Source organism: Myotis brandtii, unplaced genomic scaffold, assembly GCF_000412655.1.
Source record: "Myotis brandtii unplaced genomic scaffold, ASM41265v1 scaffold470, whole genome shotgun sequence".
NCBI lineage: Eukaryota > Metazoa > Chordata > Mammalia > Chiroptera > Vespertilionidae > Myotis > Myotis brandtii.
In genome coordinates, this window is record NW_005367953.1 from 400,193 (window position 1) to 412,149 (window position 11,957).

The 11,957-nt window shown below is 46.4% G+C and overlaps 1 protein-coding gene across 1 annotated transcript in view; it reads right to left on the minus strand.

Moving 5' to 3' along the window:
- The window catches only part of LOC102244356 (myosin-16), a 55,989-nt gene extending 52,120 nt beyond the window's left edge, over positions 1–3,869 (minus strand). The window contains exons 1-2 of the mRNA XM_005875832.2: positions 3,660–3,869; positions 1,443–1,586 (exon numbers count right to left, since the gene is read on the minus strand). Of these exons, the coding sequence (XP_005875894.1) occupies positions 1,443–1,586; positions 3,660–3,869 (354 nt within the window). The remainder of the gene's footprint in view (positions 1–1,442; positions 1,587–3,659) is intronic.
- Between the last annotated feature and the right edge of the window lie 8,088 nt (positions 3,870–11,957).

Genomic DNA, 11,957 nt, shown 5'->3' on the forward strand with positions numbered 1-11,957 from the left:
GGGGAGAAGGATGTTAGATATTAGCCTGCAAACCTGTTTTGGTCAGAATGAAAAAGAGAGGTTCCCCACCCTCTCTCATAGGAGGGACCTGAGAGGGAAGCTTTTGGGGTTGTGGAGTAGTCCTTGCCCGTCAGTGTTGTTCAATCAGCAACTGAGGTACCTTAAGAGGAGACTTCTTGCCCTGACCCCTTAGCCCAGTGATGGCGAACCTTTTGAGCTCGGCGTGTCAGCATTTTGAAAAACCCTAACTTAACTCTGGTGCCATGTCACATATAGAAATTTTTTGATATTTGCAACCATAGTAAAACAAAGACTTATATTTATGATATTTATTTTATATATTTAAATGCCATTTAACAAAGAAAAATCAACCAAAAAATGAGTTCGCGTGTCACCTCTGACACGCGTGTCATAGGTTCGCCATCACTGCCTTAGCCCATACTCCACAGAGCCTATGACATGGTGTGGCCACCCATGGAGAGCAAGGGCCTGGCATCAGAGTGACTCTGATCTAAGCCCAGCCCTGAGCTTAGCCATCAAGCCCACACAGACATCCTCAGCCCAAACTCCAGGCTCAGTCAAGGAGAATGTGGTTCTTTCTAGACCTGAGGTCCAGTGATGCCATCACTGGTCTCCAGGCCCAGCAAAAATCCCCAAGAGCTTTCTAGAGATCTTTCAGCACGGCCTGGGGATTTGAATCTGGGCTAAAGTAGTGTTGAAGTAGGTTGAGGGAAGGAAGCATGCAGCAGCCATCTTGGCTGTCACCACAAATCCTGAGGGGCCTCTGACCTTGAAGGCAGGTCCCACTTCACCTATTCCTACCAGATATGCATCTTTCTGTTTTAGTAAAGACATCTAAAGGGGCAAATGCCAAGACTTCCTTACATCTCATGTTGAATCTAGCCACCAGCACTTTCAGGAAATCATACTTCTGTTTTAGGAGTTCCAAGATGGTCAGGGGACTGATGGTAACCCACTTTGCACACCCTAGCATAGTGCACAATGTTTGTAGAATGAATGCTTGGATGGATGGATATAAAGAAGGAAGGAAAAGGAGAAAGAAAGGAAAAAAGGAAAGAAGGAAGATAAACGGATGGTTGGATAGACAGGGAGGGACTTCTAATCAAGTCATATAAAGTCAGTAGGGGGAAAATGATGTTTTTATTGGAGAGTTTGCAAGGGTGGGGTGGGGAAGAAGACTTCAGGGTGACAGCTTCAACAAAGGTATTTCAGCTGCCTGTGGAGATGGTGCCCATCACTGAGATGTTGAAAGCTTGGAGTGGAAGTCCTAATGTGTCAAAAACATGGTCCCTGTGCCCTTGTCTGAGTCATAATGTACATTGGTTGCTGGGGAAGGTAGAGTAGTTGCTCCCTCCCTTCAGGAGAGGGGCAGAAGATGTGTAGTGCCCACTTCCTTCTCACCCCCAGCCCCAGGCACTCACATAGATCCTCATGTTGGTGTAGCGTTGGCGCAGATTGTCCAGGACACTGGCCTCATTCAAGAAGGTCATGTCCGCCATGTCGCTGGCTTGGTAGAATTTGGGTGGGTTCATCTGCTGGATTTCATCCTTCTTAATAGTGACAGTCTGCGGGGAGATGTCAAGACATAGCAGCACATGAATTAGGGACCAGTGCTGTCACAGCCACAGCAGCATCTGGCACAGTTACTGCACACAGTTTGGTGTCCTGGAAGGAGCTGTAGTCAGGCGTCCAGTGGGCCCAATTCCTGGTCCAGCCATGCCCTACTGTGCAACTTGGGATGGGGAGGGACTTCTGAGGCTATATGAGCCCTAACTGCTTCCCAACTGAAATAGAAATGAAAATAGCCCCCATGGCTGGTTTCTGGAAGAATTATATGAACTTAAATGGGATCATGGAAAAATACCTTGTAAGCTATGGGTTTCCCTCCCTACATTCAGAGCACCTCAGGCCTGTGCTTCTCTTCCCACCAAATCCATCCTGGCAGCTGATCAGAGCTTTCTCATCGGTCCCAGGGACACATTGCAGAGACGTGACTCTTGCTCTCTGCCTTGGGAATTAGTGATGGTTTCTAAATAGCAATGAACTTTTTCATAATAAAAAGACATTCCCCTTGAAAGTAGCAAGCAAATAAGATAAAGAAAAAGAAGACAACAATGAGTGCTGGGCAGTAGATGTGCAGCATTAAGAATCAGAGCTCCTGTGCATGGTAGGAATTCCTGTCCCCATTCTGCACCCCAGTGTTTCATCTGTAGATGAAAACTAGCACCAACTAGGGACCAGAAAAAAATCTTTGAGTTGCCTACAGCCTGAGATGTGAGGCTTGAACATACACTTTAATTTTTGGGACTTTTAATAATTTATGAGTCCAATAGGTAGGTAATTTGAAATCTTGACAGTTTTAGGAAATCCACCCAGTGATGATCACCACCCCTAGTAAATCAAGCTGGGTCCACAGTGGTTCATCATTTCTTACAACACTGCAGTGCTCTGCCCTTCTGAAAAGTATGTTCCTTCTGAGAATTCGGCTTGATTTTCATGTTCAAATCCACTTTAATTTGGGCATAGCCTCATCTCTCTCTTGTCCCTTTCCTGGAAAGAGGCTGCAAAGTAAAGCTCAGCTATTTCAAAATCTCACCATGGAAGGTCTCTTGTTTTATGCATGAAATTACCCAAGGACTGACCTCATATTTCCCTTTTGCAGCCCACCATGGAGAGATGGCATAGTGACGTAAAGGGGATACAGGTGTTTGAGCCAGATGCTCTAGCTTTGAATCTGAGTTCATCATTGTGACTATGGGCACAAGGGTAAAGTCTCCTTGATCCTACTGCAAACTAGGATCAGTAAATCATATAATAAGGTTATTGAAAGGATTAAATAAAAAATTCAGTGCCTCACCAGGAGTCTATAGCAGGGTAGGGATTTAATAAAATAAACTTTATATTCACCTTCTCAAGTCATCCCTCACAGTCAGACAATGTGGACTAGCAGAGACTGGTAAACCATCTATATGGGGAAAAAATCTCTAATTTGTACCATTTGTCAATTCCCATGGTGAAAATACTTCCACCGTGGCTGACATCAAGCTACTAAAGGTTTAACAACTGGCCGCAAACCCTAAATGTTTAACATTGAGTCCTCGGAAGCCAGGACAAGCCAGCTCAAGCACACCGCCACCACCAGGCAGCAAGGGGCTCAGGAGACACCATCTGTTGCTCATGCAGCTGAAGAGCTCACCCGGGTTGGCCAGAGTGGTCCCAGCCCTGTCTCACATTCCTCGTGCCGTCATGGGCCCATAGTGCAACCACTGACGGGTGGGATGCTCACTCTCTTAGGAAACAGGTTCCCCATGAGAGCTGTTTGGGACTTTAAAGATGAGCAGCTCTCATGATAATGTCTTATACACATGTACTGTTTCAGAGCATATAGAGTACTTTCCTATGTGCTATCACGTTGGAATCTCTATTGTGAGAGAGCCAAAGCTCAGAGAGGAAAAGTGTCTTTCTCAGGGCCACACAGTTTGAGTATCGTTGAGTCTGAACTTGAACCCAGCACCTGGGACTCAGAGGCATCTGCTCTTCTTGCCACTCTGACTCCTGAGCAGAAGCACGGACAACAGAGCCTGAGTGTCTGCCACTTCCAAAGCTCGGTTTCATCCTGGAGATTTCTCTCCACTCACCTGGTTGGTGACCGTCTTCACGGTGACTTGGTCACCCTGTTCAGACTGGATCTCTCCAGCGATGAAGCCCTCCTTCTCGTCTTTGACCCAGCAGGACCTCTTGATGTCATAAGGCTTGCTCATGGCTTCGAGCCTCTCCTTTTCGGGAGGTGCCAGGAAGGGCATTGGGTCCACATCGTCCCCACATTCACCTTTGTATCCCCCAGGCATTGTGGCTTGGCTGAGGGAGGAGCAAGAAGAAACCAAGGATAGGAACCAGGACTTCCCGAGGTGCTGTAGGGGAGAGAAAGCAAGGACAGCTTGTCAAGACTTATGTATGGGCTAAGGCGTATGCCTGAGAGAGGCAGGGGTCCTAATAACTTAGAATAAGCTAATAACTCCTCAGGGTTGTGTACCTCCCCAACCACAAAACATTTCTGCATCTTTTATTGATAAACCCCTCACATTAAGGCCAGACTGGATCATTTTATGGAGAAGACGACAAGGATCAGGAGAGGTTAAAGCAAGGATGTTTAACCGTGAAATAGCATCAGAAAATAATTACCACTTGTTTTCCACCTTCCCTTAAGGTATGAACAGGCCACAAGCCACGGTAGTATTAGAATTGCAGTGGCTTGTTCCCAACAGAAATCACAGCTCTTCTCCTTTTATTTTAGTGTGGTTGCAGGCATCTCAAAGTAGTGTTTACCCTCTTCTCAACTTTGAAATTATGGCCTTATTAGACCCTCAGTTGGAGGTTATTATTTAAACCTGCTAACAAAGAAGTACACTTTTAATTACTATATCACAAATTGATTTTTAATATTTTTATAGCTGTATTTTAATACCATCAGTTTTCTTTGTATCTCTATGACTCAGCGGTCACAACCTTTCGGACCTCATGGACCAGCAGTGGTCCGCGGACCACCGGTTGGCGACTGTTGCAGTCTATGTAGTTTATTTTATTCATTTAAAAACACTAATCTGCCAAAACCGGTTTGGCTCAGTGGATAGAGCGTCGGCCTATGGACTGAAAGGTCCCAGGTTTGGTTCCGGTCAAGGGCATGTGCCTGGGTTGCGGGCATATCCCCAGTAGGAGATGTGCAGGAGGCAGCTGATTGATGTTTCTCTCTCATCTATGTTTCTAACTCTCTATCTCTCTCCCTTCCTCTCTGTAAAAAAATCAATAAAATATATTTTTTAAAAAAACCAAAAAACACCAATCTGATCAGAGGTCCGTAGGCTTTACTAGATCCGGATACAAATAATTGCCCAGGTTCACTGATTATCTTTCTCAAGATGAGGCCAGCCTGGGGTTAAGCCTGGACTTCTTAACGCAGAAGTTTCACCAGACCACCAGGAAGGAGGAGCACTGGGGACTCACAGGGGCCGAGAGGGAAGTCAGGGCGTCCCAGGTTGTCTTGGGAGTGAAGAAAGTTCTTGAAGTTTTGGGGAAGGTGTGTTCTGAGCCCCTTTGCCAGCAGTGCTATTCTCGAGGCCAGCCTTCACCTTTAAACAACTCAGTGGGAACTGGAGGGTCTCACTACGGTGCCCCTGGCCCCTGCTTGAATTGGGCTGCCCTCGGGAGAGCGCCAGCTTTTCCTGGGAGGGGCCCTGGAAGAAGAGGCTGAGCCAGGACAGGCAAGCAGTGGAGGCAAAGCCAGACACTTTCTCCTCTTCCCACCTCCCTATAGCAGTGATGGCGAACCTTTTGAGCTCGGCGTGTCAGCATTTTGAAAAACCCTAACTTAACTCTGGTGCCGTGTCACATATAGAAATTTTTTGATATTTGCAACCATAGTAAAAAAAAATTTATATTTTTGATATTTATTTTATATATTTAAATGCAATTTAACAAAGAAAAATCAACCAAAAAAAATGAGTTCCCATGTCACCTCTGACACGCGTGTCATAGGTTCGCCATCAAGGCCCTATGGGGTCCAGCTTAGAGAGTTCTGGCTGGCGCCTGGGTTCCCCAACCCTGGAATTGGTCCATTTCACAGACAAGAGGACAGTGGGGGGTCTTGTGCCATCTGGTGATATCTGTAGTCCCATTGGATAAAATGGTTTAAATTCAGTTAATAAAATATATAGGGTCACCAAAAAAACAAATGGCATTAAACTATAATTGACAAAATATTAAACACGCATATGATGGTAATACATATGCTTCTATACTAGCACGTCAAATAACACAATCTAACAGCTGCTCTAATAACCACTGTTCTGAAGCAACGATGGGATTAACAATATTTTGAGCTTTTTGCAATATTTGTAACAGGATATGAAAATATCGGTGACTTCCATTGCTGGCAAAGTTACAGGTACTGCTAACATGAATGTGACTTGTTGCCTGTGTTGAAAGAGGAGGACATTTTACATTTCGGTGAAAGGCAGGGAACATCAGGGTGAGATTGTTTTCCCGTGGAAGATCCCGAGCCTAGGGTAAGAACCCTGCCTGGTCCCTCCTGAGTCCTGTCCTGAGGAGCACTGGGCTGGGAGGCCTTGGTTCCTGCCAGTCGCTTTGAGCAGTCTTCATCCGGCATCCGGGAGACTGTGTCTCACTCAGCTGTGCCACAAGTCACCTTGGAGCTCAGTGGCTTCTTGGGCCTCTCCCACCCCCTTTACAGAAGATATGATTTCTCAACATAAACCTCCTTTTGTCATTTGTTGTCCCTGCTGGCTCAGTTGCATTGGTTTTTTTTTTTTTTGCCGTCTCCTTTTCCTGGTTCTGTTTGACATAGATGGAAGTCAACAGGGAGATGAGACCAAAATCCACAGGAAAAGATAATGCAAGTATCAGCCAGGTTGGATTAAAAAGCATTAGACTTGTCATTAAAACAAAACAACTGCTTCTGAGAGCTGGGTTCTTTTTAATTGTTCTAATGGGGGAGGAAGGGCCTGAAATTCTCCTTTGTTTATTCCAATGTGGCTGCTTGTACTTCTTAATGGTAGTTTTGCTGTGAACCACCAGCTAAGGTGTTATTGCTGTTGTCCTGGCCTGGTGGCCTGGGGCACAGACCCCTGGGGCCAGGCGTACCCGAGGGCTGTACAGGCCTCTGACACCAGGTTTCACCCCTTTCAGTGGCCACCAGCCTCCTTCTCAGGTATGACCCTAACTCTAAGGCCCCCCTGCATCCAAATCACTCCTGTACCTCCCCTCCCCCACAAAGGCTCTTTCCAGGAGCCTTTGATAACCAAGACCCATTTTTAAAATTCAAGAACCACAACACATATAAAAATTGAGCTCATTGAATGCAACAGCTAAAAGGGTCTTCAGGGGGAAGAGATGCATTACAAAGTACGGGAAAGACAGGGCTGGGACTGAACCCAGCATGAACCCAGCACCCCCTCCATGCCTTCCCCGCTTCCCCAAGGTTGGTGCAGTGAAGTAAGGCTGATCTGGGTTTGAACCCCAGATGCTCCTGCCTCATTGTGGAATGCAGCACACGTCCCACAGGCCCAGGTCCCTCGGAACATTGAGTGAGATGCCCACTCTGCAGCCCCTGGGTCAGGCAGGTGCTTAAGAAATGCGCATCCCCTGCTCCTGGTTGCTCATCTCTCTTCATTACATCTACTTACCTCAAGTGGCTCCTCCAGGAACCCCCGCCCCATTTCCCCTCTCCCCCCGCATCCCCTATGGTACCCACCTGAGACCACACTGGAAGAGACTGGGTGCCCAGCAGAGCCTGGCCATTCCCTTTTATACCTGCCCAACTGGTCTGAGCCAGCAAAACCTTAAAAAAGAAAAGAAGCCCTCAGGGCTCCAGTGGGTCAGCTGGCCTCACCTTCCAGGGCCTGACTGGAGTTCCCAGGTCCCTCAGGGGGGATCAGTGAATGCCCTTATTCTAGGACATTTGCTTTCCTCCCATTGTCCCTCTGGGGAAACTGATGACCTCAGCCCAGGGGTGCAGGCTGTGGGCAGAAATAGAACAGCTAGCTAATGAGTTTTCCTCTTAAAGCTGTAACTGCACTCGTAGAGGGGGCTAACTCTTTTTTTTAAAATATATATTTTATTGATTTTTTACAGAGAGGAAGGAAGAGGGATAGAGAGTCAGAAACATCGATGAGAGAGAAACATCGATCAGCTGCCTCCTGCACACTCCCCACTGGGATGTGCCCACAACCAAGGTACATGCCCTTGACCGGAATCGAACCTGGGACCCTTGAGTCCGCAGGCTGACGCTCTATCCACTGAGCCAAACCGGTTAAGGCGAGAGGGGGCTAACTCTTAAGGAGGAAGACCCAAGTAGACTCATCCAAAGTTTTTGGCATGGATGAGCCCAGAGAGCCAATTGGTGATTACTTTGCCCCTTTCACATGCTCAGGCTGGAAGGCCCTTGTAAGCTTGGACTTCACTCACCTAGTCATGACCATGGCCCTCCTGCAGCCCACCATGTGGCATCATGGTGCAGTGTCAGCTCTGAGTTCTAAAGCCGGCTTTGTTTCATTTATTTATTTTTCATTTCAAACAAATTTATTTCCTTGCTTTATGAAAAAGAACACTCTAACAGCAGTGTAGCCAGTATACAATCCCAATGCTGCAGAACATTTAAGCATGAGCTTTTAAATAATTACAGGGCACCCAATGGGATGGCGAACTTAGGAAAGAGTTCAACAATGCAGGAATCATGTGTGGTTCCCACCATGGGGTTATTAGCTGAGCAGGACATTCCTGGTGTTAATTATAACTGAATGGAGACATTTTTAGCTAAGACTGGATATTTTCATGTACTTGTTTTGGTAAACTGCAACTAACTTCAAAAATCCCCGTAGTCCCCTAAATCAACATCAGTGCTCCAAGTTTAGGTTGTTAAGGAAACTTATTTCAAGTTAGTGGCACTGATCTGAATTGTAAAGCCAGCTTTGAATTCAAAATGCTTCCCTGGCATTTGGTGGCCTTGAGGAAGTCCTTGCCCTCTCTGGGCTTGCCTTTTCCATCTGTAAAATGGGATGAAAGGACTGATTCCTTTGTGCCCTTATCCAGCTGGGAGATGGCCTCTGGGTCTGCAGGGAGAAACTGCTTGGGGGACTGTCCTCCTGGCACCTGTCATCATTCCTATCTCCACCTCCAGGTCCTTAATTCACTTTTTTTTTTAAAAATTGAGAAAAAACATAACAAAATTAACAATTTTAAGCAAATAACTCAATGGCATTTAGTATATTCACAATGTTGTGCAACTACCACCTCTATCTAGTTTCAAAACACTTTCATCAGCCCAAAAGGAAACCTACTATCCATTAAACAGCTTCTCCCCTCACTCCTGGCAACCAACAATCTGTTTTCTGTCTCTATAATTTTACCTGTTCTAGGAATTTCATGTGAATGGAATCAGACAACATCTGACCTTTTGTGCCTGGCTCTTTCGTTTAGTTTAATGTTTCCAAAATTCATCCACGTTGTAGATGTAAATGGGAACAATGGTGGTACTTACCAAATAGGCTAGTTATGCATTACATGAGTTCATATATGTAAAGTGCCTGGCATCTATTAGATGATCAATAAATATTTGTTGAATGAATGAAAGGCGGAGCTCTGATGGGAACAATGACTCCAAGCACAGTACTCTGTTCAGGTGGTAGTTGAGATGGAAATTATTCTCAGTATCTACATCCAGAAACCCCTGGACTTGGCATTCATACACAGAGTGCTGGGCTCTGCCCCCAAACAGCTGGCTTAGGAAATAGGCCTGCTGGACTTTACTATGTGTGTGTCAATCTCTCTCTGCCCCTCCTCTTCTTCCTTCCTTTCCCCAGTTCCTTGAATTCTGTACCCAGTTCTTTGTTAGACCCTAGCAAAGATCTTCAATTAACTAGACACTTTCTCTACCTTCGAGGATTTTGCAGTGTTGTCTTGGGGCTTCTGGTGGAGAAACACCGTGCTGAGTGTGATAAAGGGAGATGGACTGGGGAGGGTGGAGGTAAAGGTGGAGGGGTGGCGCCATAAGCAATCGGTCCTCTCTGTTCCTCCTGCCAGCCTGAGGACCCCCACACTCCGTGCCTTTGGAGAGTCCGCAAGTACCAGGCCCAGGCCCAGAACCTTAGGTGGAACCGAGTTCTCCATCAAGTTACCCTGTTCAGATTCAGGGCCAGGAAACCAAAGCTACAGATTGCTGTGTGCCAGGCCCTGAGCTCGAACCAGCTGCTCCTGGAGCAGGTCCCCTTCCCATGAAGCAGAGCGCCAGCTGTGAAAGGTCCACAGGGCGGCTTCCCCAGCTGGGGGAGCTCCGGCTGCTGGACGCTTCACCGTTCACTGGGCAGCCATAGGACAGGCCCCACACGAGGTCCCACTACTCGTGAGGCTGGTCAGGATGGTGAGGGCTATGTGTGTGGGACATGGTCTTCTCTCCTTGCTTAAAATGCGAAGTATGGCCTTGTCTCATGGGATACTAAGTGTTGGCTTCTAGAACATTCTTACAACTCAGACATCTCCCAAATGGAAGTTCCTTGGTTTTGAGTCTCTGTTCTGACCTTGGGCAAGTCACTTAAACTCCATGAACCTCCCCCCCCCCCCCCCCCCCCCCCCCCCCCCTCCCGCCGCCACTATAAAATGGTAATAATAACAACAATAACAACCACTAACCTCACAGAATTGAACTGATCAAGTGAGATTATGGACTTGAAAATACTTTTTAAAGTTTTGACTAGTCGCCATCAACCAATGATGTCGAGCATCTTTTCACATGCTTATTTGCCGCCCACGTGTCCTCTTTAGTGAGATGTCTGTTCAGTTTTTTTGGGCCCATTTTTTTTTTTTTAAAAATCATCAGGTAGTTTGTTTTCTTATTAATTTTTGAGAGTTTCTTATATATCCTAGATACAAGGCTATTGTTAGATAAGTACTTTGTAAATATTTTCTCCTAGTCTGTGGCTTGTCCTGAAAATGCTTTTAAATGGTAATATGCTGACTACATATTAAGGGTCTTCCTGAATGACTCAGAATGGAGACCCCAAGAAATTTCACTTCCATCTACTTGTGCTTATCTCCTGGGCTGCTTCCCTGGCACATTTTGGGCTCCTCTGAGCAAGGCCTAAGGTTGGAGCCATGAGTTTTGATAACTTGGCTCAGGGCTCCATGTTCCTCAGCTGGTTTCTGCAGGTGTCTGCAGGGTCATGTCCTCAGCAGCCTGATCCCGGGCCCCCCATGGGAGCATCTCATTGCTGCCTCTCTGACCATCCAGCTCCACATTCCGCATAGTTTGGATGTGTAGGTTATTGTTAGGCTGCTGCACAGGTCAGGCTGGACCCATGCCTCTAGGCCATTCAGGCTCTGGAACCCTCTGACCTGAAGAAGTGCATCTGAGACAAGCCTGGCTTCTGGCCTCTACCTCCACCTTGTGCCTGGAGCAGCCCTCACCAGCCACTCCCACCCCAGGCTCCTGCCTCAGCTCCTTGGGGGAGCTTTTTAGAACCCCAAGGTGGTCCTTCCTTCCTCCCTCTCTCCTCTGTCTCTGAGCTGGCTTTCCATAGAAGGGAGCAGAAGGGGAAAATTGGCAGGAAGCTGCCATTGAGGAGGTAAAACAAACTGTGAGTATAAAAAGTTGGAAACAACCTAAATGTCCATCCATGGCTCATAAAGTGAAATGTAAATAAAGGTAAACAAAGGTTCATGGGTATTTTTAAAACTAGACATTCACATTCCTTGATGCGGAGCAAGGCCTAGAGCACACTGTTGGGTTTTAAAAAATGGCCCCTTTGTGAACAGATGCACCAAGAGCTTATCTGAAAGGATGTTCATCCAGGCGACCATGCCCAGTAGGTCTGGTAGGTGAGATTTTAGGTGATTTTTGTGTTAAATCCCTTCTTTAAAGATATCACTATTGCCTGAAGTTTTTTTCTTTCTTTTTTTATTTTTAATCCTCACCCGAGGATATGCTTTTATTGTGTTTTTGTTTGTTTGTTTGTTTTAGAGAGAGAGAGAGGAAGGAGAGGGAGAAAGAGAGAAGGAAACATTGATGTGAGAGAAGCATCGATCAGTTGCCTCTTGACAAGGGACTGAACCCACAACCTGGGTATGTGTCCTGACCGGGAATCGAACCCATGACCTTTTTGTGTATGGGGCGATGCTCCAACCAACTGAGCAACAGCAGCCAGAACCTGATGTTTTCAATGAGAAGAACTATTTTTAGGACCTGAAATCATTTTTTTTTTTTAGGAAAAAAGAAAACAAATGTATGTTGAATGTGTCTCAAGAGGTTCCCTTCAGCTTTTCACCCCAGGGTGGTGGTTGGAGGGTCCTTCCTGGCATGTTCTGGAAGCTGCATTCCCAGCTGTTGTTTACCGCCTTGGAGGAAGGAGGGATCAGTGCCCTCCCAGGAG